Source organism: Carettochelys insculpta, chromosome 6, assembly GCF_033958435.1.
Source record: "Carettochelys insculpta isolate YL-2023 chromosome 6, ASM3395843v1, whole genome shotgun sequence".
Lineage (NCBI taxonomy): Eukaryota > Metazoa > Chordata > Testudines > Carettochelyidae > Carettochelys > Carettochelys insculpta.
Genome location: NC_134142.1, coordinates 61,729,052 through 61,751,449, shown reverse-complemented (window position 1 = coordinate 61,751,449; position 22,398 = coordinate 61,729,052). Strand labels below are relative to the sequence as shown.

At 46.6% G+C, this 22,398-nt stretch overlaps 1 protein-coding gene across 1 annotated transcript in view; it reads right to left on the bottom strand.

Annotated features, from left to right (window-relative positions):
• Window positions 1-22,398, bottom strand: part of RTF1 (RTF1 homolog, Paf1/RNA polymerase II complex component) — a 58,737-nt gene that overhangs the window by 32,431 nt on the left and 3,908 nt on the right. Inside the window, exons 2-4 of the mRNA XM_074997027.1 lie at window positions 19,143-19,253; window positions 10,944-11,091; window positions 6,331-6,535 (exon numbers count right to left, since the gene is read on the bottom strand). Of these exons, the coding sequence (XP_074853128.1) occupies window positions 6,331-6,535; window positions 10,944-11,091; window positions 19,143-19,253 (464 nt within the window). The remainder of the gene's footprint in view (window positions 1-6,330; window positions 6,536-10,943; window positions 11,092-19,142; window positions 19,254-22,398) is intronic.

Below are 22,398 nucleotides of genomic sequence, written 5' to 3'. Positions count from 1 at the left end.
TTCCACCCCAACCAACTAGTCTCTTACCATATGCTACACTAGAGCATACTGGCTTACTTTCACCTCTGATAGTCATTTAAAAACCCACCAACATGTTAACATTTTCTTAGTTGAACTTCCCTTTCTTAACACAGGGAACATAAGTAATTGAGGTGGATCCAAAACATGCTGGATTCGGGAGTTACGCGAGTTACATATCACTGAGTATGTTCCAGGATGAGAAACTAAACTCAGGAGGCTCCCTCTCCTCTAGCAAACTTTTGCAAACCCCTTTAAAGTCAACAAATTGCCAAAACTTCACAGGTTGGACAGAAGACCTTGAGCCACTCCTAGCAATGCTTTTAGCCAGCACAGTAACTGGACCAAATGAGTAGATGATTTGTAAGAGAAGGGAATTCTCAAGTTACTCCCCTGGGGAGTTAGAATGATACTTGCCACATTTTAATACTTTCACTACAGTGGGAATTACCCAAGCATCAAGAATTCTACAGTGAAGCTGATGGAAGTAACACAGGCTCCTACATTGCTGCTAAGCTTTTTTTTCCCCCCAAAGCAGAAACTTCCATTCACAGAGTTTGTAGAATGCCACCCATTTGTCACCCAAGCAGATCCCTGAATCATCTTAAGACAGGCACTGTTCACAGAAGACTTTGAAGAAACAGCTAAACAGTCTGGTCATACTCATGAAAATCCCATAACTGATCATGCTGGCATGGATAGTAGGCTAGAACCAGCCAGAGGACAGAAGGGCAGAAGACATGAAAGTCACTGAGATAAAGCAGAATAGAAGTGAAAAATCTGTTTCATATAAACCACAGTTTTGTCAGTTACACACCAGATCACCGCCTTTAACAGAAAGGATTTTGTCACTGAAACAGCAAGAAGCAGAAAAACTGCTCAATCTAAGATTGAAAATCAAAGAAAAAAAGATCTTTGAGAATGACAGAAGACTGCTGAGAAGCCCAGCGAAGAAAACAAAGGAAGGTTATATCATTTCTTTTAACTGCATGTGACTTAAATGTGTTAACTACAGATGTAGAGGAAATTTATGCAGATAATTTCCAGATGTTCCCTCTACAGTTTTCCTCCCACTTCTGGCCCATCCAAGAACTCACTCTATCTGTAGTTTCCTTGCCCTTTCCAACTTCATGCTGCTCTGCTCCATAGAGCTCCATTGCGTCCAGAAAAAAAAATATTCAGGAGCCCAATACTACTTGTTAGACTTACCATGGTAGGCAAAATATTCTCCTTGCTTTGCCTGTGAAGCTATACAATTGTATGTTAGAAAACAGTAATTGGGAAATTCAAGAAAGAAACTGACTGTCCTGTGTACAGATTAGCTGGCAATGAGTCCTTCAGAAGCAACAGGAGCTTTAATAGCATTTGGTGGAGTCCACCTTCTTATTTCCAACAGTGAGGAAACCACCGTTATAGATATTGGCGGATTTGAGAGGATTCCTCCACATTCTATCTGCTTTTGCTGGACGACATAGGTGGCCACCAGTTCACAAATGATAAGCTAATAAATTAATGTAGTCTAAGACCTTGTTTATTAATGAATATAGGAACTGACAGGACAGAACAAACTAATTACATCTGGTTTAGTTGCCTAACTCCAGCAGCAGTGAAATCTGGAAGCCTCAGTTAGCCCTCCTTCCTCTGGTAGAGCCAAGAGAGGTGAAAATCTCTATAACAAATACTGCTTTTAGGGAATTAGCCTCAACAAGATCAAGTATTTTCTCGGCTATCCTGAGCCTTAGCTTCCTATGAAGAAGCTCTTTCCCAATAGCTAGACTGATTCTACCTCTATTGTGATGCGATCCCACCACTGATAATGTTTTTAACAATAAGTTAAGGTTGCTGTAGGATTTGTGACTTCACCTGTCTCACTTTGATAATGCATTCATAGTTCTTTCAATTTAGATATCAATATTGTTATACATCGGTTTCAATACATTATTTTTTTCATTTGAATTACTGTAGCACCTATGAGCCCCAGTCATAGGTCAGGACCCAAATGTGCGAGGTACTGTATGAGAGAAATACTTTGTCCCCCAAAAAAGCGTACTCTAAATGTGAAACAGATGGATAGACTGGGGGATACAATGGAACAATGAAATAATCTGACAGAATGATAAGCAGTGGCCTCAGCACACCAAGGGTGTGTGCTCACTGTCAATATATTTAGGCACCAGGGCAAAGAAGAATTTCTAGGAGAGATCTGAAGGAGAACAATGGCTTTGAGTATTTACAGGGAGCACCTTCAAACTACAGGGACACCTTAGAAGAACACACGAAAGTGCTTGTTTGAAAGATCATCGTCACAGGCCAGTCAGAGGCAAAAGCCCAGCTCTCCACAGCAAATGAGAAAACTGAGGTGGGGATTGATCATGAGGCCCGCAAAAGCAGGGATTCTATGTCTGATGTAATAGAGATGGGGGAGCCAGGGGATGCAAAGAGGCAGAGACATGGTGAAAACAATGGAGAAGGATCTTTGCTGCGCTATTCTGAAAGCATAGAAACAGAGCAAGATCACACTTGCCCAGCCCAGACGCAAGTGTTGCAATATGTCATGCAAACTAGCCAAATTAGTTGAAACTATAGCAAAGAACAGAATTACCAGACACCCAGAGAAATGTGATATTTTGGGGAAGAAGCTTTTTTATAAAGGGAAATCATGCTTCATCAATTCATTATAAGATTGAGGTCATCAACAAGCAGGTGAGAAAGGCTAAGTCAGTTGATGGAGTGTACTTGAACTTCCAGAAAGCCTTTGACAACAATTTAAGTTCTTCAGTAGTTAATAAACTTGTTTTGTCGACACAAGCACACATTTGGACTGAAGTATTTGGGCAACTTCGCCTGCAACAACAAAATCTGTGCACATCATATTCTATTCATAAAATGACAGTGTTTCTATGAGCTTATATGGCCCAGAAGAAAAGAGCTGGACAGTACAAGGTGCACATTCTGGGGACACATCTAAGACGGGGAATTTTCTGACATCACTCTGCAATGGAATTCAGAAGTGAATGGCAACAGTACTCATAAAAAACTCAGCTGGCTGTAATTTATATGCTTAGAGGCTGTGTGAGAGCAGGCCAAAAGCGGTTGCCCTCACAGTTAAACAGCGTAAAAGGCTTCTCAGGCTGGAAAATTTATGGCACACAGCCATTCAGTAGACCAGATTATATCCTGAGTAATGTCACATGGTCTTCTCATGGATCACTAGCTGGTTAGAAGACAATAAACAAAGGGTAAGAAAAAAAATGGTCAGTTTTCATAATGGAAGGATGTAAATAACAAGGCCCCCCAAGTATGTACATAATTATCTGAAAAATGAGTAAAGAGTGAGGTATCAAAGTTCCAGGTGATACTAAATTTCTCAAGATAGTTACATTTAAAAGACTTGGAAGGGTTACCAAAAAAATCTCACAAAACTAAGGCTGTATCTACACTGAGCTAAAAATCGATTCTCTTAACACCAGTCTATTAATGCCGGGTTTTTAATCAGTTCAATTTTGAGCATCCTCACATTCCCACATGCTCCCCACAAAATCAACTTACTGCTGCCACGCACAAGTAGCTTAAATCGACTGCTACAGCAGTGTACTGTGGGAACCTATCCCAGTCTGCTGACTCCTGTAGCATTCTGGTTATTCTCACGGGAGCAGCATAGGAAAAAATGCTGCCACAAGTAGATGTGGGTATCTGATGATATTGTCCCACATTTCATTCCCCCCGTCCCCTGGCGTGTTAAACAAATGTTCCTTTTCCCAGATGGGGTCTGGCTCGCCTTTATAAGGGATGTGCTTTTTATAATTGAGGGGATGGAAGGGGTACTAAAGCGCTTAGGAATGGTTCGAAAAAAGATTCTGGGTTTCCTAACCGACAGATTTTTGAAAACAGGATGCAAAAGCACGATCTTTGCAGGCTTGGATCTGGATTTAGACCTCTTGGCAAAGACGACCCTCAGAACATGAATTTGATTAAGCAGACACGGGTGCTACACTGAAACCGCAATGAACCATTGAAACAGTTACAGTTCAGGGCAGCTAAAAGACCCCTGGCTACAGCCAGCCCCGAAAATCATGACTGCCCAGGGAGACCCACCACCCGCCCCTATTAACAGCGTGCCTAGGCTTGGATCTAGGTTTGGACCTGCACCTGGATGTAGACATCCTGGAAAAGACGACCCTTAGAAGAAAAAGCATGTTTAAGTAGACGCGGCTGCTGACACTGAAATTACAATGAATCATTGAAACAGTTAAGGCTCAGGGTGACTAAAAGACCCCAGACAACAGCCAGGTTTGGCCCTGTTCAAGACCACCCTCAGAACAAGAATATTCCTCACTGCAAGCCTTACTTCGAGAACTGCAGGAATTGTATAGCTACTACATTGCCTTCAGTGAAACAGTTATAGCAAGAGGCAGCTAAAAGACCCTCAGCTACAGCCAGCACCTGAAAATTGTAATTGCCCAGGGAGACTTCCCCCAGGTGGCTGAAAGACCCCACCCCACCCCCCGACACCCCGGACTATAGCCAGCAGCTTGACCTTTGAATGAAGCCCATATAAAAATTTCCTCTGAGAGGACAGCCAGGCTAGTGACAAAGTATTTTTTCTGTTGCCTAAAAATCATGACTGACCAGGGAGCCTTCCCTGGCCGGCTACAGGGCCCTCATCGTGCGCAAGGTGCCTGGCACCACCTTGTGTGGCACATCTTTTTAGTGGTTCAGGGTCAAACCACGTGATGGAGCTGGGCGCGGGAAAGTTCTACACTGGATGGTGCCTCTGGTGGGAGAACTAGCTGCCATGTGATGTGGGCGAGGCAAAGTTCTAGAATGCGTGGCGCCTCTTGGGGAGGGAAGGGAGGGAACCTGGCGGGGTGAGACAACAGGTAAATAGCTGAAAAGAAGTTTCTCGTCCCATCAAACAAGCACAACCCCACCATCCACAGCCTAGCTGCCACATGGTGCAGGGGGCAGCAGCTGGCGTCAGGCAGCACAAAAAAGGGCATCTAGCAGGGGTATACACAGAACCGCAGACCCAAACAGCCATGCTACTAGCAAACAGAAAGAAAGAAGCCTTCACAACTTCTCGTGGCTCTACAGCCACAGGCTTCCAGGTGCCGAACTGAAACAGTCTTCCTGTTGCCTAATTCCTCCGCACCTGAGAGCGGTGGAGATGGAAGAGGCCAGAGAGAACAGTGGGGCACTGCGGGGCACATATGGGACATGTTTGGAGGCTAATGAATTTGATTTAAAGACACAGCGCTTCCTCACTACGCTTCATTCATAATTTTAAATTCAAACTGAATGCTACAATCGTCAGGTTACTATGCTATTATATTGATTTTAGTGCACCATAAATCAAGCTAATGGAATTTACAGTGAAGACAGGCACTTGGAAAAATTGGGCTAAAGGACTTAAAATCAATATCATCACGTAGTACAGACATAGCCTGAGTGACTGGGCAACAAAACAGAAGATGTTCTATGTGAAGTAATGCACTTTGTAAAATATAATTCCAACTATACATAAGAAACAATGGCATCTATATTTGCTGCTACAAGATATTGGAGTCATTGTGGCTAGTTCTCTGAAAAAACACTGGCTCAGCAGCAGTCAAAAAAGCTACAAAAGGGACAGAAAATATACCATTAAACAAATGTGTGGTACACCCACACCTTGACTGCTGCATTCAGCTCTGGTTGTCCCATTTCAAAAAAAGATATAGGAATTGGAAAACATACCGAGAAGGGTAACAAAGATAATTAATGGTGTGGAATAGCCTTCAGATGAAGACAGATTAAAAATACTGGGTTTGTTCAGTTTAGGAAAGAATTAACTAAGCAGGAATATTAGAGGGGTCTATAAAAGCATGACTGGTGTAGAAAAAGTGACTAAGGAGATGTTAGTTACCCATCCATATAACAAGAACCAGGAGTCACCAATAAAATTACTAGGCACTCCAGGTTTAAAATGAATGAAAGCACATACTTCTTCACACAACAATTGTTAACCCGTAGAACTCATTGCCAGAGCATCTTGTGATGAGAAAAAGGGTAAACTCATGGAAGACAGGTTCATCAATGGCTATTGGCCAAGATGGTCAGACACAACCCTATGTTCTTGTTGTGCCTAAACCTACAACTGCCAGTAGCTGGGACTGGATGATATGTGAGGGATCGCTTAATAAATCCCCAGTTCTGTTCATCCCCTTTGAAGCACCTGGCCTAGCCTACTGTCTGAAGATGGGATCCTGGGACAGATAAACAATTAGCCTGGCCCATTATGGCAATTCTTATGCTCTTAATTCGTAAGACTACCTTCTCTTCAGCACTTCCCTCTTCTCTATCCGGTTAAATAGCTCCTGTTCCCTTTCCTTCTCTGTCATCTGTTCCAGCCGAGCTCTGTCTTCCTCATCTCCCATCAGGTCCTCCCCATAGCCATCATGGAACTCCTCATCTTCAGAAGATGAGTCTGAATCTGAGCTGGAGGAGGAGCTGTTGCTCTCAGAATCAGACACTTCACCTGAAATGAAACCATGAGACAATGACGTTAAACTAGGTACTCAAGCCTGGCATTACGAACAAGGGTTGGAACATGTGACTCTGTGTAAGTCTTCCACAATGCTAGTAATAGTAGTATGGAGTAAGGAAACAGAATAAAGCCAAATCAAGCGAAAGACAATACATACACAAAATGTACCACTCTCTACAAGATACCATGGACTGCAAAGACTGTACAATGAAATTTAAGTTTTGTCCTGTCAAAATATTTTTTTCCTGAAACGTGAAAACAACAAAAATGTGATTTTTTTTTACCTTGTTTTGATGCAAGTCAGGTTGACACACACTGAATTAAAAGAGACATAAAAAGTGAACTTCCATATTTTAATTTTTCAACCCTTTTGACATGAATGTGAAAGTCCTAAGATCTGATTTGTCTCTCATGTATTACTTTACATCTGCTAAGCAGGACACAATAACACTTAGAAGTAGGTTCTAAACATCTTTTGAGTTAGTTTTAATACACCAACATGCAGTTGGCAACTTAAGCACTGCAACATCATCATTCTCCTAGCTGTTGAAACAACAGAATGTTATTAGCATAGGACTTTGAGTGACAACATTGTCAAGCCACAACAGTAGGCTAGGGCTGAGATGGACTCCTCTGAGGGATAATTCCTGGAGGAAACCTTAAATTAATCTCTCATCTCAACAGATGATAGTTTATATTTCCATACCCTTTGCCAACCTTGTTGCTAACCAGCCCAAGAACAGGATGTCCACACTTCCCTATGCTGAATATGGGACACCTGATAAAATTACTTGTATTCAAACTAGGTCAGTGGGGATCAATCAGAACTAGGTAGTACAAATATTCAAGTTAACATGGAGTTGACAGAGACCTGGTTTAAAAACAAAAACACCACGTTGCTGGAGTCTTTTTATATTTACCTTCTTATCTTTAAGGCCTGCACTCATATACTTATCTTTAAGGTGACACTTGTACACTCCTGTACACCCTCACAGGAATGGTGGTGACTGACCAATGTGAGCCAGCCCTCCCTGGTCAGTGCTCTTCACCCTCCATTCCAAGCTGGGCCTCCAGGATGAGCCCACCTCTCCGGTTACCTGGTATTGCGTCTTCCCGAGGCAACATGTGGTGGGCACACAGCGTCAAAAGTTTCCCGCCGCGGATTTCTTTCAGGGTTCACACCAGAATGTGTCCAGCAGCAGCCGCTTCTCACTGTGTGGGGGGAAGGGGGTTTGGGGGGGCGCAGCGGCTGGTGGAGGTAGGGATGACCTGGCCCACGCCTTTGCAGAGGCTAAAAGCAGCTTGTCCCTTCCTGCCCACACAGTGTAGAAAGGCAGTTAACATGTCCAAACTGCCGCTGGCTACCAATATAAGCCAGCAACTTCTTGTACCCTGGCCACAGCCTGGGCAGGAAGACTTTATGAATGCATTGTGCTCCAGGGCCCAAAGAATCTGACTGCAGTGTCTTCGCCGAACCTGGCCAGACAGGTGGTTCAGCAGGGGAGGGTGCCTAGGGGAAGAACAGCTCCACACAACCTGTAGGCAGGACCTATGTTGTGGGCAACGTGCAGAGGATGCTAAGCCACTGCCTGGGGGATTGCTGCAAAGCCTGAAGGGTCAGGGTGAAAAACAGCTTTCTCCCCACCACTGCACAGACTAACTGAGGGACAGAGAAGATTCTCTGTGCCGATGCTGTGCAAGGCTCGGCTTCTCCTGGTCAGGGCCCTGGGCTGGAGAGTCTTCAGCTTTCCCTAGGTGCCAGGCCAGCCAGAGGCAGTGGGGGAAGGAAAGAACCTGTCAGAGAGGCTCTATGATCTAACCAGGGCCTTGCTCTCCACACAGTGCCAGGAACACGACATACCCTGCAGTATATGGATGAGCAGAGGGACTAGAGTGATGAACTGTAAAGGCCAATGGATGGGCAGCAGAGGTGACACCTAACCAGCCACAGTCTACAAGCACTAGTCAGCCACTACTGGGTGGAAACAGGGTGAGGGAGTGGGAGAGGTGAGGAGCCTGCAGGCCAAGAGCCAGCATGCAACAGGGATTGCATTCACAGGCTGGCAGGGGGAGTCACTGGCCAGTACCTCCTTACCTTCCTAACAAACAAATTAGCTTCAGGCATCGCCGAGAACAGAACCCAGGCCTCTATATGACCACCCAAATATTACCCAGCCATACTGCACCTCTGATTGCTCCACTATAATTTTAACCAATATACCACATTGCCCTCTCAGAGCCATTGATAGGCTCTTGAATTCCTAAACCCTTCCTCACTCCAACTACAGCAGATACTATCAAGCAATATAGCCTTACGGCCCTATGAAATCCATTTTGTTATTGTGGATTCTCAGATTTATTATTTTCTGATTTTAAAAAAATTAATTCTGCCTTCATGAGGGTTTTTAAATTAAAATTGATTGATATAGACAACAATTAAGTACCCTTAGTGTAAAAATGTTCAGAATTGGACTGCAATTGGAAAAAAACTGATTCTACAAATAAATAAATAATCAATCCTACAATTTAAACAAATTCTTCCTGCAGATATACTCTGCGATAAGCTACCTTTTAAATTACTTCTAAAAGTAGCACTCAGTAATGTAACCAAAATACCATTATTGAAGGAGTAAACAAGTCCATGGAAGAGTTTACTGTGTCATTTAAATTGAATTCATATTTCAATAACAAACAAATGCACAAAACATAAAATAATGCATCCTTGCAGCAGCCATCTAGTTCGGGGTCAGCAAACCCTGGTACAGGTGCCAAGAGTGGCATGCAAGCTGAGTTTCATCCGCTTGCGAGGCAGGAGCTCAGCCCTGCTCTTCTTTACCCATGCAGTTGGGAGCTTACTCAAAGCCATGCTGCCTGGGGATTAACAAAAGAGCAGCTAATGCTGCCAACCACTGACTAAACAGTAAAGCTCCGCATCTTTATTTATGGTCTGAGGTAAACAGGATGAAATTTAATAAGGACAAATGCAAAGTGCTCCACTTGGGAAGGAACACTCAGTTTCACACATACAGAATGGGGACAGACTGTCTAGGAACAACTACAGCAGAAAGGGATCCAGGGATTATAGTGGACCACAAGCTAAATATGAGTCAACAGTGTGATGCTGTTGCAAAAAAAAGCAAACATGATTCTGGGATGCATTAACAGGTGTGTTGTGAACAAGACACGAGAAGTCATTCTTCTGCTCTACTCTGTGCTGGTTAGGCCTCAGCTGGAGTATTGTGTTCTGAGCACCACAGTTCCAAAAAGATGTGTAGAAACTAGAGAGGGTCCAGAAAAGAGCGACAAGAATGATTAAAGATCTAGAAAATGTGACCTATGAAGAAAGGCTGAAAGAATTGGGCTTGTTTAGTTCGGAAGAGAGAAGATTGAGGGAAGACATGATAGTGGTTTTCAGGTATCTAAAAGGGAGACATAAGGAGGAAGGAGAAAACTTGTTCTTCTTGGCCTCTGAGGATAGAAGAAGAGGCAACAGGCTTAAACTGCAGCAAGGGAGGTTTAGGTTGGACATTAGGAAAAAGTTCTTAACTGTCAGGGTGGTCAAACAGTGGAATAAATTGCCAAGGGAGGTTGTGGAATCTCCATTGCTGGAGATATTTAAGAACAGGTTAGACAGATGTCTGTCAGGGATGGTTTAGATAGTACTCGGTCCTGCCATCGGGGAGTGGGGGCTGGACTCGATGGCCTCTCGAGGTCCCTTCCAGTCCTAGTGTTCTGTGATTCTATGATTTATTTATTTATGAAGCTGTTGTAAGTAGGACTATTAGTGACTTTTAAAAAAAAAAAAAGGTATCATTGACACAGACTGTACATAAAGGTCAACTTTCCACACTCTGCCTTGCTGACCCCGTTCTACAATTTCAGCCACACAGTATAAGAATTTGCATACTGTAGACAGAATAATTGGCAGGCATATATTATACATAAGTAATATTCCCCATACAACACAGTACCTACAATGACACTCAAGAGAAAAGTTTATCAATGTGGATAGGAAATGAGGGGACCATCCATGGGAAGAAAAGATAAATGACCCCTAAAGGGGAGGAACAAATTAGAAGAAGACTTAAAAACTCTGGCCTCCCCATCTTTAATTCCTAACAGAGGCTGAAATTGGCTTAATATTTTTCAGTTGAAATAGGATTTAGTGTTTTTGATTAGTACTTTCAGCAATTCCATAGTCAGCTACACGCTGATTGAGAATACATCCAAGCCAGTGCAAATCTAAAGATCATTTTACCAGGCCACCCAGGTCACTAGGGAGCATAAAATACCTATGCTGAACATGATATGGGCATCACTGACACAGAACAGCACATGAACTGTGGTAGATTCATTCTGCGTAGCATTGTTAGCTGGTGCACAAGGAGTGTTTTCTTACCTTCTTCAGGTGCTGAGCTTTCAGCTGAGCTGTCTTTATCAGAGCTGCCTGAAGAGGCAGCTTTATTCATTTGTTTCTTCATAGCTGCCTTTTTCTCCATTTTGCCAGCTTTCCCCTTCTTTTTGTTTTTAGAACCTCCAACAGTCCACTGCACAGGAAAAGGAAAACACAGAAATATGAGACAAGGTGCTAGAAGACCCCATCTACCCTCCTGAAAAATAATGGAGAACATATCACAGGGTCAGAAATAACAGTTTTCAGAAACATCCCTATAGACAGGCAGCAGGAAAACAAGTCAACGCTACGAGAAAATAGTAGCTAAGGGCAAGCCATGCATTTCTCCTATCAAATAAGTAAATGAAAGTCATTCAGGTTTTTTTACTAGATGCTAATGGGTGGCCCATCTTGATACGATAAAAACAGTTCTAAGTCACAGGGAGATTCGCAAATTCTAAAATAATTATTTTGTAATATTTAATAGTAAATCTGAGTTGATGGCTTTTAATCAGAAAAGCTAATGTATTAATAACTAGACATGTCTAATAATGAGAGATTAAAGCTAAAACACTCAGGGAAAGTGGAAGAAGTGGGGGATTTGTTTCCAAATCAAGTTTATTCAAGAAGCACACTTTAGATTCCACTAAGGGAAAGAGACACAGAAAGAGTCCTGCAAAAAATTCCTCAGCTGGAACTGCTACCAAGAATACACACAACATAAAAGTATCATTTACACAAGTAACTGCAGTTTTTCTTGCCCCAGATGAATCCATGAAACACCATATGCAGCAACACAAAGTATTTTCACACACGTAACAGACACAGGAACTACTGCAACCAGAACTATACATTTAGTTTGAGTTTTATACTCAAAAGGCTCAGCTTCAGTACTCTCAATATCCTCTGTTAATATGCTTGAATTATAAGATGTGGGGGCAGGACTATACCTTCTTATATGGGAGTGGGTTGATGATGTTCTGTGGTCTGCAACATGCAGGAGATTAGACTAAAGGATCTTGACGGTTCCTTCTGATCTTAAACTCTGCAGTTATCTATGGACAGCTTCTAGGACAGTGCAAAAATTAACACTGTATCCCTGAAGTTGCATGATTTTAATGTTTATTATACAAAATTTCTGATTAGGACTTCTTCATCATTCCTTGCCATTCACGCTGCTGTCACAGCTGATTAATCCACAAAAACTAACCAATGATCATTCCATAAACATATTGTGCGTTCATATGATTTAGTCCCTTATTAACTACCAGTCATCTCATGCTTTTGGGAGTTCCCACTGGATAGGAAAGAAGGCTTCTCCATCCCAAAAGGGATAAGAGTTTTAAATTTTTTTGTAACTTGACACCATGCCATTGCATTACCCTTGTCCCTGCGATCACAGCAAGACAGGGTCCAGTCCACCTGACCCTATTTAAGCAAGCAGTCTATTAAGCAGAAAACCCTTCTGGTATAAGAGACATACTTTTGCATGAACGAGGTCTTGCACACAAGACCATTCCCCCAGCTGTTTTAAAAAGAAAGGACGCAAACTATTATCTAATTATGTATTATTATTAGGAGTTGGTGTCATACTTGAGCATAGTCACATATATACCCCTGAGAGCACCTCTTATTCCTTTTGGCACACATCAACTTCCAGCACTCCTGCAATCAGTAGTCACTTAGATCACATTTGACTGTTATCTTTTAATAAGACTCCTTTTCCATCTGGTTGGCCTGCCATTCCTGGAATATCTCGACACTACACTTTTCTGAATTAACTCTCTTGATAGCTCAGTTAGGATATGTCTACACAGCAGGCACTATTTTGGGATACAAAAGATATGTTGAAATAGCTGCCCTTGTCTATGCGATGTACCCATTGTCTTGAAACAGTTTTCAAGGTAACAGGTGCGCTATTCTGGCATCCCTGCACACCTCATTGCATGAGGAGTACAGGGATACCTTGAAACAGAGCTTTATTTCAGCATACAGCGCTGTCTAAACAGCGCCACATGCCAAAATAGCCTATTTCGAAATCTACTCAAAATAAGCTATGCAATTTTCATTGCATAAATTGCATAGCCTATTTTGAGATTGGGGGACATCTAGATCAGAGGTTCCCAACCTTTTCAGTAACACAGCACACTTCAATGAGACTCACAATTCCATGGTGGACCTCCTTTTTTCAGAGGAATCAACTGCTCATAAACATTCCCTGTACTTTCACTTACTATGGTTACAGACTTACTAGAGAGGTTTGCATCACAGTAGTGCGCAGAACAAGCTAAACAAGGAACAAATGCATCAATGTTTCAAAGCCACGGCAGAATACACCCTCTTAGTGAGCAGAGACACATTTTCAAAATTTGCCTAATGCCACACTAGGGATGTTGAGTAAAGGAGTAACCACTGAAAGTAGACTCCCCTTCCTGCCAGGCCATTGTAGCCAGGATGCGGCTCTTAAACCACATCCACCTCCAACAGACTCCCACCCTCCCTCGCTTCCCCTCTGAGCAGCAGGGAGTGGGGGCGGGGTGCCTGCCAGGTTCTTCAGGGTCCCCCGAGGTCGGCATTTCCTCTCACAGTGACTCTTTGCAGACTCACCCTGGGGAAGAAATTGATAAACCCTGTGCCAGCTGGGACTCAGGCAGCCTTGCTACTTGAGCCCCACCTGGCATGATATTGTCAATCTCCCCCTGCCCGCGGTGGTGGCTCCGCAAAGAGCCACAGCAAGGGGAAACTGATGAAATTTCACCACACATTAGCAGTTTTCACGGCACACTGTTTGAAAACCACTGGTCTAGACATAGCCTCACAGACCTTATTCTCTGATCTGCCAAAAGCTTTTCAAATTTTCCCAGCGCGGTTTCTACAGTCACTCTTTCATGCTCTCCATTCAGTTCTCCACAACAGACAGTTACTTAATGTGGTGCAGTGGAGTCCATCCCATGTTTAAATACCCTTCATTCATCAGTTTTTGGGGGCGGCTCCATCACTCCCATACCTTTTGAAAGAGATACAATACTTTAGAGTGATACTGCAGCTCAAGTGTATTTGGTTCAAAAAGCATTAGTACCTATTGTGAATCCTAACCACCAATGACCTTGTGAGATCTTGTCAAAATTTTCTTCCCTACTATTATAGAAAAAAGAATTCAAGCAGCTCTTGATGTGACCATCACTCTACTTCCCGCAGAAAGGTATTCGCAAAGCCAACTGTAAAATTGCAACAAAATATTTGTACTCATGAAGTTGTGCAAACAGCTTGTTAACATTCTGCTAGCTTACTGGGTCATTTTTATTTTAAAATTTTCAATAAAAGAAAATCAAATTAGGAGGTATCAACCCTCAGTGCTAGGATTCCTAGACATTAAGACAAACTAAAAAACCACAACCAACAGTCAGGTGGAAATGGGCAGCCAAACTCTTAAGCCACGTCTACACTAGCTGGCTATTTCAAAGTAGCCGTGCCAACTTCGAAATAGCACCCACCGCGTCTACACGTGCTGATCGCTATTTCGAAGTTGAAATTGACATAAGGCAGCGAGACGTTGAAGTCGCTATCCTCATCAGGAGATGGGAATAGTGCCCTACTTCGACGTTGAACGTCGAAGTAGGGCACGTGTAGATGATCCGCGTCCCGCAACATCGAAATAGCGGGGTCCTCCATGGCGGCCATCAGCTGAGGGGTTGAGAGACGCTCTCTCCAGCCCCTGAGCTCTATGGTCGCCGCGTGCAGCAGCCCCTTAAAGCTCCCCGCCCCCTTATTTCCTGTGCAGGAAGCTGAGAGCTCGTGCAGGCAGCAGCACAGCCATGTGCCCAGCCTGCACGTCCCTCAGCAGCTCCAACCCACCACCCTGCACCCCATGGCATCCAGCCAGCCCCCCAAGCGCCCAGAGGGCACCCAGGGCTCCCAGCCTGCCAGCCAGCAGGGGAAGAGGCAGCGGGGCCCCTCCTGGACGGAGGCCGAGATCCAGGACCTGCTGGGGCAAGGAGGAGGTGCTCCAGGTAATGGGGAGCAAGAGGCAAAATGCGGATGTGTTTGCTCAGCTGGCTGAGGGCCTGGCTGCCCGGGGTCACCCTGCCCGCACTCCTGACCATGTCAGGAGTAAGGTAAAGGAGCTGCGGCAGGGTTACGCCCGGGCCCGGGACGTGGCCAGCCGATCTGGGGCCGCCCCCGCCGCTTGCCCCTTTTACAGGGAGCTCAGGGCCATCCTGGGCCCCTGGTACACCTCTTCCCCCCCCGGCCACCCTTGACACATCGGCCGATGAGCCCCAGCAGGCCCCGGAGATGGAGTCCGCCCCAGAGGCCAGCCCTGCACCCCAGGGGCCTCCCCAGGAGCCCACCCCGGGACACCGGAGGAGGAGGAGGGGGCCTCCAGCAACAGGGGACTCCAAATCGACCTCCCCTCCCGCAGCTCCAGCAGGGCATCCACCCGATGGGTGTCCCCCGACCGTGGGAGCGGACCGTCAGGTATGTACCTCCCTGGTGCACACCCCCGGGGTTAAGGGGCGGGGACAAGAGACATGACCAGGGCCCTCCACACACCCAGATGACCATGGCCCCGAGGACAGCAGTGGCATGTCCCTCAGAAGAGTCCATCAGCCCATGCCCGCCAGCAGGACAGCGCCATGCCCCATCCCTAGGGTCCCCGGGAGGGGTTTGGACACCCAGCAGCAGCAGCAGCAGCAGCAGCAGCAGCATCTCCGGGGGACGGGGATAGGGAACCAGCAGCAGAGGGGTGGGGGGACAAGGGCCATGGGTCAGGGCCCAGACTAATGGCTGTCTCCACTCTTCTTCCCCCCTCTGTTCTGCAGCTGCACCATCAGAGGACCCGGAGAGCACCGGCACGGCATCTGTGGTCCCGGAGAGCCCACCGGGGCCATCCCGCCAGGCCAGCCCCTCGGCGGAGCACGGACCAGCTCCAGGACGAGCCTGACAGCAGCAGAGCCATCTGCGGGCATCCATGGACCCCCAGCTGCCCATCACCCTCCGGCGTCAGCTGGAGGTGTCCGAGCGGAGCCTGCAGGTGGAGGCGCGGCGGCTCCATCTCCAGGAGCAAGCGCTGGCCTGGCGCCAAGAGGCTTGGGGGGGCCTTCATGCGCACCTTCGAGGACATTGTGCGGCACTTGGCCCCCCCGCCGCTCCATCCGCCGATCCGCCTACTGTCCCTCCACCACCAGCCGTCCTGGGGCCTGCCACCGAGGGGGACCATGGGCCTCCGGACTCCACCCGGCCCTATCTGCCGGTTCTCCCAGCCCCCACGCAGCCTTGACTGGGCCTCCGGCCAAGACGTGAGTCGCGCCCCCCAACACCAGACAATAGGGGTGCGTGGCCGAGGACGTTGCCCCCCAAGGCCCCCTCCTTTGGGCATATTCCCCCCACCTTTGTAAATAGTTTTTGTTCTACCCAGTTTTGTACCTGCCCTCCCATGTACATAGTTTCCCCCCTTCTTCTTCTGTTAATAATTAATACAAGGTTGCACGGTTTTGTTTAAAAAAAATTCCATTTATTGCACAGAAGTGGGGGGGGGGGTGCTCTCGGGTTCTCTGTGGTGTGGGCGTGGGGGCAAGGAGTGTTGTGGAGGATGGTGGGGGGGTGCAGTGGGTGGCTCAACCGCAGCTGGCCCTGCCAGCGTTCACCCCGCAGCCTAGTCAAAATGGGCCCTCAGGGCCTCCCGGACCCGGATCGCCTCAGGGTTGACCTGGCGACTGGTGGCAGCAGGTGGCTGGACGTCGGCCCTGCCAGCCTCCACAGCCCAGCCCTGGAAGAAGGCCTCTCTCTTGCTCTCCACCAGCTTCCAGAGTGCGCTGCACACGCCCACAACCTGGGGGATGTTGGTGAGGCCTGCATCCAGGTGGGTGAGGAGACACCTCCAGCGCCCTTTGAGGAGGACGAAAGTGCGCTCGACCACCTGGCGTGCATGGTTCAAGCGCGTGTTGAACCGCTCCTGGCTGGCTGTGACATGGCCCGTGTAAGGGTGCATGAGCGAGGGCCAGAGGGGGTACACCGCGTCTGCGACGACGCAGAGGGGCATGGTGGTGTCCACCGCTGGGGGATGTAGGTCCCCGCCTCCAGCCGGCGGCACAGGCCTGAATTTCTGAACACCCGGGAGTCGCGGGTGCTGTCAGGCCAGCCAACATAAATGTCCAAGAGGCAGTCCCAGCTGTCCACCAAGGCCTGGAGGACCACTGAATGGTAACCCTTCCTATTGAGGAAGCGTCCTCCACTGTGCTCCGGGGCATGGATGGGGATATGGGTCCCATCCAGAGCCCCAAAGCAATTTGGGAAGCCCAGGCTGGCAAACCCCGTGATGGCAGCATCTGGGTCCCCAAGCCACATGAGCCTGTGGAGGAGCAGGGCATTGACTGCGCGGATGACCTGCAGGGGAAGGACATGAGAGCGCACCAGTGAGGGGTGTGCAGGGTGTGTCTGGCCCTCCCCCTGGGCTCCCCCCCTCCCAGCTTCCCCCCCCCGCCGGGTCCTCTTACCTCGATGGAGGATAGCCCCGACGGTGGCCTTGCCCACACCGAACTGCTGCCCTACGGATCGGTAGCTGTCTGGAGTAGCCAGCTTCCAGACAGCGATGCCGACCCGTTTCTCTACGGTGAGGGCACGTCGCATGAGGGTGTCCTGGTGCCGTAAGGCAGGGGTGAGCCACTGGCAGAGCTCCAGGAATGTCTGCCGACTCATTTGGAAGTTCCGGAGCCAGCGGTCGTTGTCCCACTCACTGAGCACCAGCCACTCCCACCAGTCCATGCTTGTGGGGTAGCTCCACAGCCAGTGGCGTGTGCGGCGGGCGGGGGGGGTGCTGGGAGGACAGCAAGGTCTGGGGCTGCTTCCTTCCCCCCCCCCCCCCCCGAGGACAGCTCATCTTCCTCAAATAAAAGATGGTCAGCTGCCTCCTGCATGGCACTGAGCAGGGCAGCCACTGCTCCTCCAGGGGCAGGTGTGTGGGCCTCTGGCTGCTGCGGGTCCATGGTGCTTCACGGGGTGTGCGTGCCTGTGGCTCTGCAGACCGCGTGCTGTGCAGGCTGAGTGTGTCTGGGAGGGGCCCTTTAAGGGAGCGGCTTGCTGTTGCCCTTCAAGTGCTAGTCCGCCCTGTGACCCTGTCTGCAGCTGTTCCTGGCACCCTTATTTCGATTTGGGCCACTTTGGTGTGTAGACGCTCCCCTGCAGCACCTATTTTGATGTAGTGCTGTCCAACGTCGACGCTGAACATCGACGGCACCAGCCCTCGAGGATGTGTAGATGCTATTCGTCCAAATAGCTTATTTCGATTTCGCTACATTGAAATAAGCTATTTCGATGTAGCATCCCAGTGTAGATGTAGCTTTATAACAAAAATCAGAATAGCGTATTCCCCAGGCATCCCTGCTCCCTTAAAATCTCTGGTAAAAGGATGTACTCTGTAGCATGTACGTGATAATCAAACTTGGGCTATTTCAGACAAGTTTTCCAGAAGAGGTTAGAGGAGAACAATGCAAAAAGGAGGAAGTTCAAATGCCAAGTCCCTGAACCTCAGTGAATATGCTCAAGGCCTAAAGCAAGCAGTTCCTCAAACGGAAGAACCATCAAGCACCTCCACAGATCTCACCTATAACAATATCATATGGGGAAGCAATAGTTTTAAGCAGGCAAGTCAAAACCCTTTTAGGTCATTTTCTCATAGCATTAAACAAGTACTAAATTTTCTAAAAAATATTCGTATATTGAGCAAAACATTGCAATTCTGCATTACTGATTTCCAAATGAAAGAGAAAGACTAGCTCTTTCTGAAGCCACTACTGGGAAGATCGACCCTGCTGCAGTCGATCTCACGGAGTTCAGTTTAGCATGCCTGGTAGGGATGTGCTGAACTGAACTCACAGGGTGCCTCTGCAGGCAATGGTACTCCTGCCCCTTGTTAAACGTAGGGGAAGTTGATGGGAACATCTGCTCCTGTCGACCTCTTGCAGTGGGGATGGCATGGGAGCCTGAATTAAGGTACGTTGACTCTAGCTGCATGATTAACGGAGCTGGAGAGGCATATTTTAAATTCGACTTTCCTCTTTAATGTAGGCCTGGCCTCAGAGCAGTCAGCTTCACTTTGTGTCTACAGACACTGGTTCTCAACATGCCACAAAATAAAAATATTAACGCTTAATGTTGGAATTCTGAGACAAAAGCTGTAGCAATTTAGATATACCAAGTCAAACTTACCTCATCATCACTGTCCGAGGTCTCAGAGTCCGAAGAAGCTGTTGGCTTGTTAACAGGTGGCTCTTTCTCCTCAGAGTCACTGCGTTTCCGTTTGGCTAATGACAGGAGCTCCTAGTTTTAAAAAGACGTTCACACTTATCTTAAAGCCAAATAAGAGAAACTGCTAATCCATGCTCTTGTATTGTACTCCTCTCCATTGTATCCACGTACTTTCAAGAGCAGGTCTCTCAATCAGCATCAAACAAGTTTGTATTTGTATTTCATAAAAATAAAAAAATAGAACAATGCTAGACAAATATTTTGAAGATGACATGGTGTCAGTACAAAGTATTGTTATCGCAGTTTACTTGGAAAGAGACACAGCATCAAGAATGATAACTTTCAGAGTCATATTACCTGTTGGCGATGCCACATTGCAAGGTGTGTTATGGACACATTGGCCATGTCTACACTAGCACAAAACTTCAAAATGGCCATGCAAATAGCCATTCAAAGATTACTATGAGGTGCTGAAATGCACATTCAGTGCTTCATCAGCATGCCGCCAGCCGCGGCTCTTAGAAATTGCCACTTTTTGCTGCTGCGTGGCTTGTCCAGACGGGTCCTTTTCGAAAGGACTCTGCCAACTTCAAAATCCCCTTAGGAATTCTGCTTTCCCATATGATTATTCCCTTAGGAATAAGGGAATTTCGAAGTTGGATGCCCATCTGGACGAGCTGTGAGGCAGTGAAAAGTGGCAATTTCAAAGAGCTGCGGCCAGTGGCATGCTAATGAGGCACTGAATATGCATTTCAGCACCTCATTAGTAATCTTCAAAATGGCTACTTGCATGGCCATTTCAAAGTTTTGTGCTAGTGCAGACATAGCCTTTAAGTATATTTTTGCATACCTTAATGCCAACGGCCACTAACTAGTCAGATAACTCTTAAGTAAGCTAATTTTTGAAACATCACTACAGCTTGAACCTCTCTAGTTCGGCACCCTCAGAACCTAACCAGTACCAAACCAGAGAATTTGCTGAACCACAGGAGGTGAATATTGCCTACAGGTGTTATAACACTTCCACTGCTTACTTGGCTCTTAGAAGACATTTAGGGGTAAAGTATAGCAAAACAACAGCACAGAACACGGAGATTCAGGGCAGGTGGCTGTGAATAAACTGTATGAGAACTCCAAGAAACTTAGCCACAGCCATAAGTGCACATCTGGTTAACTAAAACTATGCCGGACCAGAGAGGTTCAATCTGTAGTTATATACATTTTAAAGAAATTATTTTAAAGTTGAAAGGACATCATGTCATTCACATGGTTCAGAATCCTAACTGCTCTATTGACTCTCTCTTCACATCGCATAACTACAATAAAATTACATCCCAAACCTATGTATAAACACATTCATATCTCACACTTATTCCAATGAGTACTTTCAGAAACTGGGATTGAAAAAAATATATAAGATTTACTCCTCTGCATAATGCAATAGTCAAAAGTAGATATTAAGTGTCAAGAATCAAGGGCTCTACCAGTAGGTCCAGGGGCATTAAAATAAACCCGTTCTCTCAGCTAGGTGGGGCTGGGTACTGGAATTCCATCTTTTGCAGCAGCCTGTAGCTAGACTAGTCTGGTTTGTCAGACACAGACAACCTTCCCATTTTGTAAAAAGGAAGAGGAGTTGTTTGCTTTCAGCACATAAAGACTCACAACTACTTTACCCTTATTTTATTTCGGGATTTTCCCATTATGAATAATTCTAGTCCCTGGAATCACTCAGATTTTTCAGAGCACACAAGCAATGGCATGAAATTGACACGATTCTAGAGTTTAGCTGTTGCCTGTATGTTTCAGAGGCTGTGTCTACACTAAGAGACAATATACATTTTAAGGCACTTAGCCCGATTTTAACTAGTGCCTGTCTTCACTGTAAACTTCATTAGCTCGACTTATGGTACACTAAAATCGACATAATATTGATATCATAATATCATTGTAACCTGATGGGTGTAGCATTCAGTTCATTCGGAATTTGAAGATCAGAGGGTAATGAGGAAGCGCCATGTCTTTAAATAGAATTCATTAGCCTCCAGAGATGTCCTGTAAGCACCCCACAATTCTCTGCTCTGGCCTCTTCTGTCTCCACTACTCCCAGGTACAGAGGACTTAGGCAACAGGATTACCATTTCAATATGGCACCTGGAAGCCTGTGGCTGCATGGTCATGCTTGTATGAGAGGCTGACAAGTCTTCTCTTTCTTTCTTTGCTGTTAGTGTAGCTGTGAGGTCTGTGGCTCTATGTCTACCTCTTCTAGCTGTCTTTTTTCTCCTGCACTGCCTGGTGCCAGCTGCTGCCCTCCCACCTCATCCATCCGCACCATGGGGCAGCTAGGCTGTGGGTGGGGGTTGTACCTGTCTGACAGGACGAGAAACTTCTTTTCAGCCATTTACATTTTGTCCTACCCCCGAAACCCTTCCTTTACCTCCCCCTGGGGTGCCACCCAGTCTGGAACTTTCCCATGCCCAGCTGCATCACATGGCTTGACCGCAAACCCATAAAGGACGTGCCGCGCAAAGTGCCAGGCAGCTTACATGCAGTGAGGGTCCTGTAGCCGCCCGGGGGGAAGTGTCCCGCAGTGCGCACAATTTTCAGGGGCTAGCTGTAGCTGGGGGTCTTTTATCTGCCTGGGGGGAAGTCTCCCTCAGTAGACAGGTATCAGAGAGGTAGCCATGTTAGTCTCTCTCTTCGGGAACAACAGGACTTCTTGTTATTCTCAGTAGACAGAATTTTCAGGGGCTGCCTGTAGTCAGGGTCTCTTAACTGCCCAGGGGAATTCTCCCTTGGTGGACACAACTTTCAGGGACTGGCTATAGTCTGGTGTATTTTACCTGCCTGGAGGAAGTCTCCCATGGCAGACAATTTTTGGGCAACAGAAGAAAATACTTTGTCACTAGAGCGGCTGTCCTTTCACAGTAAATTTTTTGTCTGGGCTATATCCAATGGCCAGGGGTGTTCTTTTAGCCTTCAACCTTTCTTCATGGGTGGGGTGCCCACACAGCAATTTTTCCACACGTTCCAGGGGCCAAACATAAAACAGCCCCAAACCACCACCACTCTGCCCCCAGGCTTAAACCCCTCAGAGCCCCAAACTGCTCCCCCCCAGCCTTACATCTCCCACAGGCCCAAACCACCCCCAACCTTAAAAATACCACAACCCCAAACCACCCCCTGAATATCACTGAAAGATTAGGACTCAATTTAATTG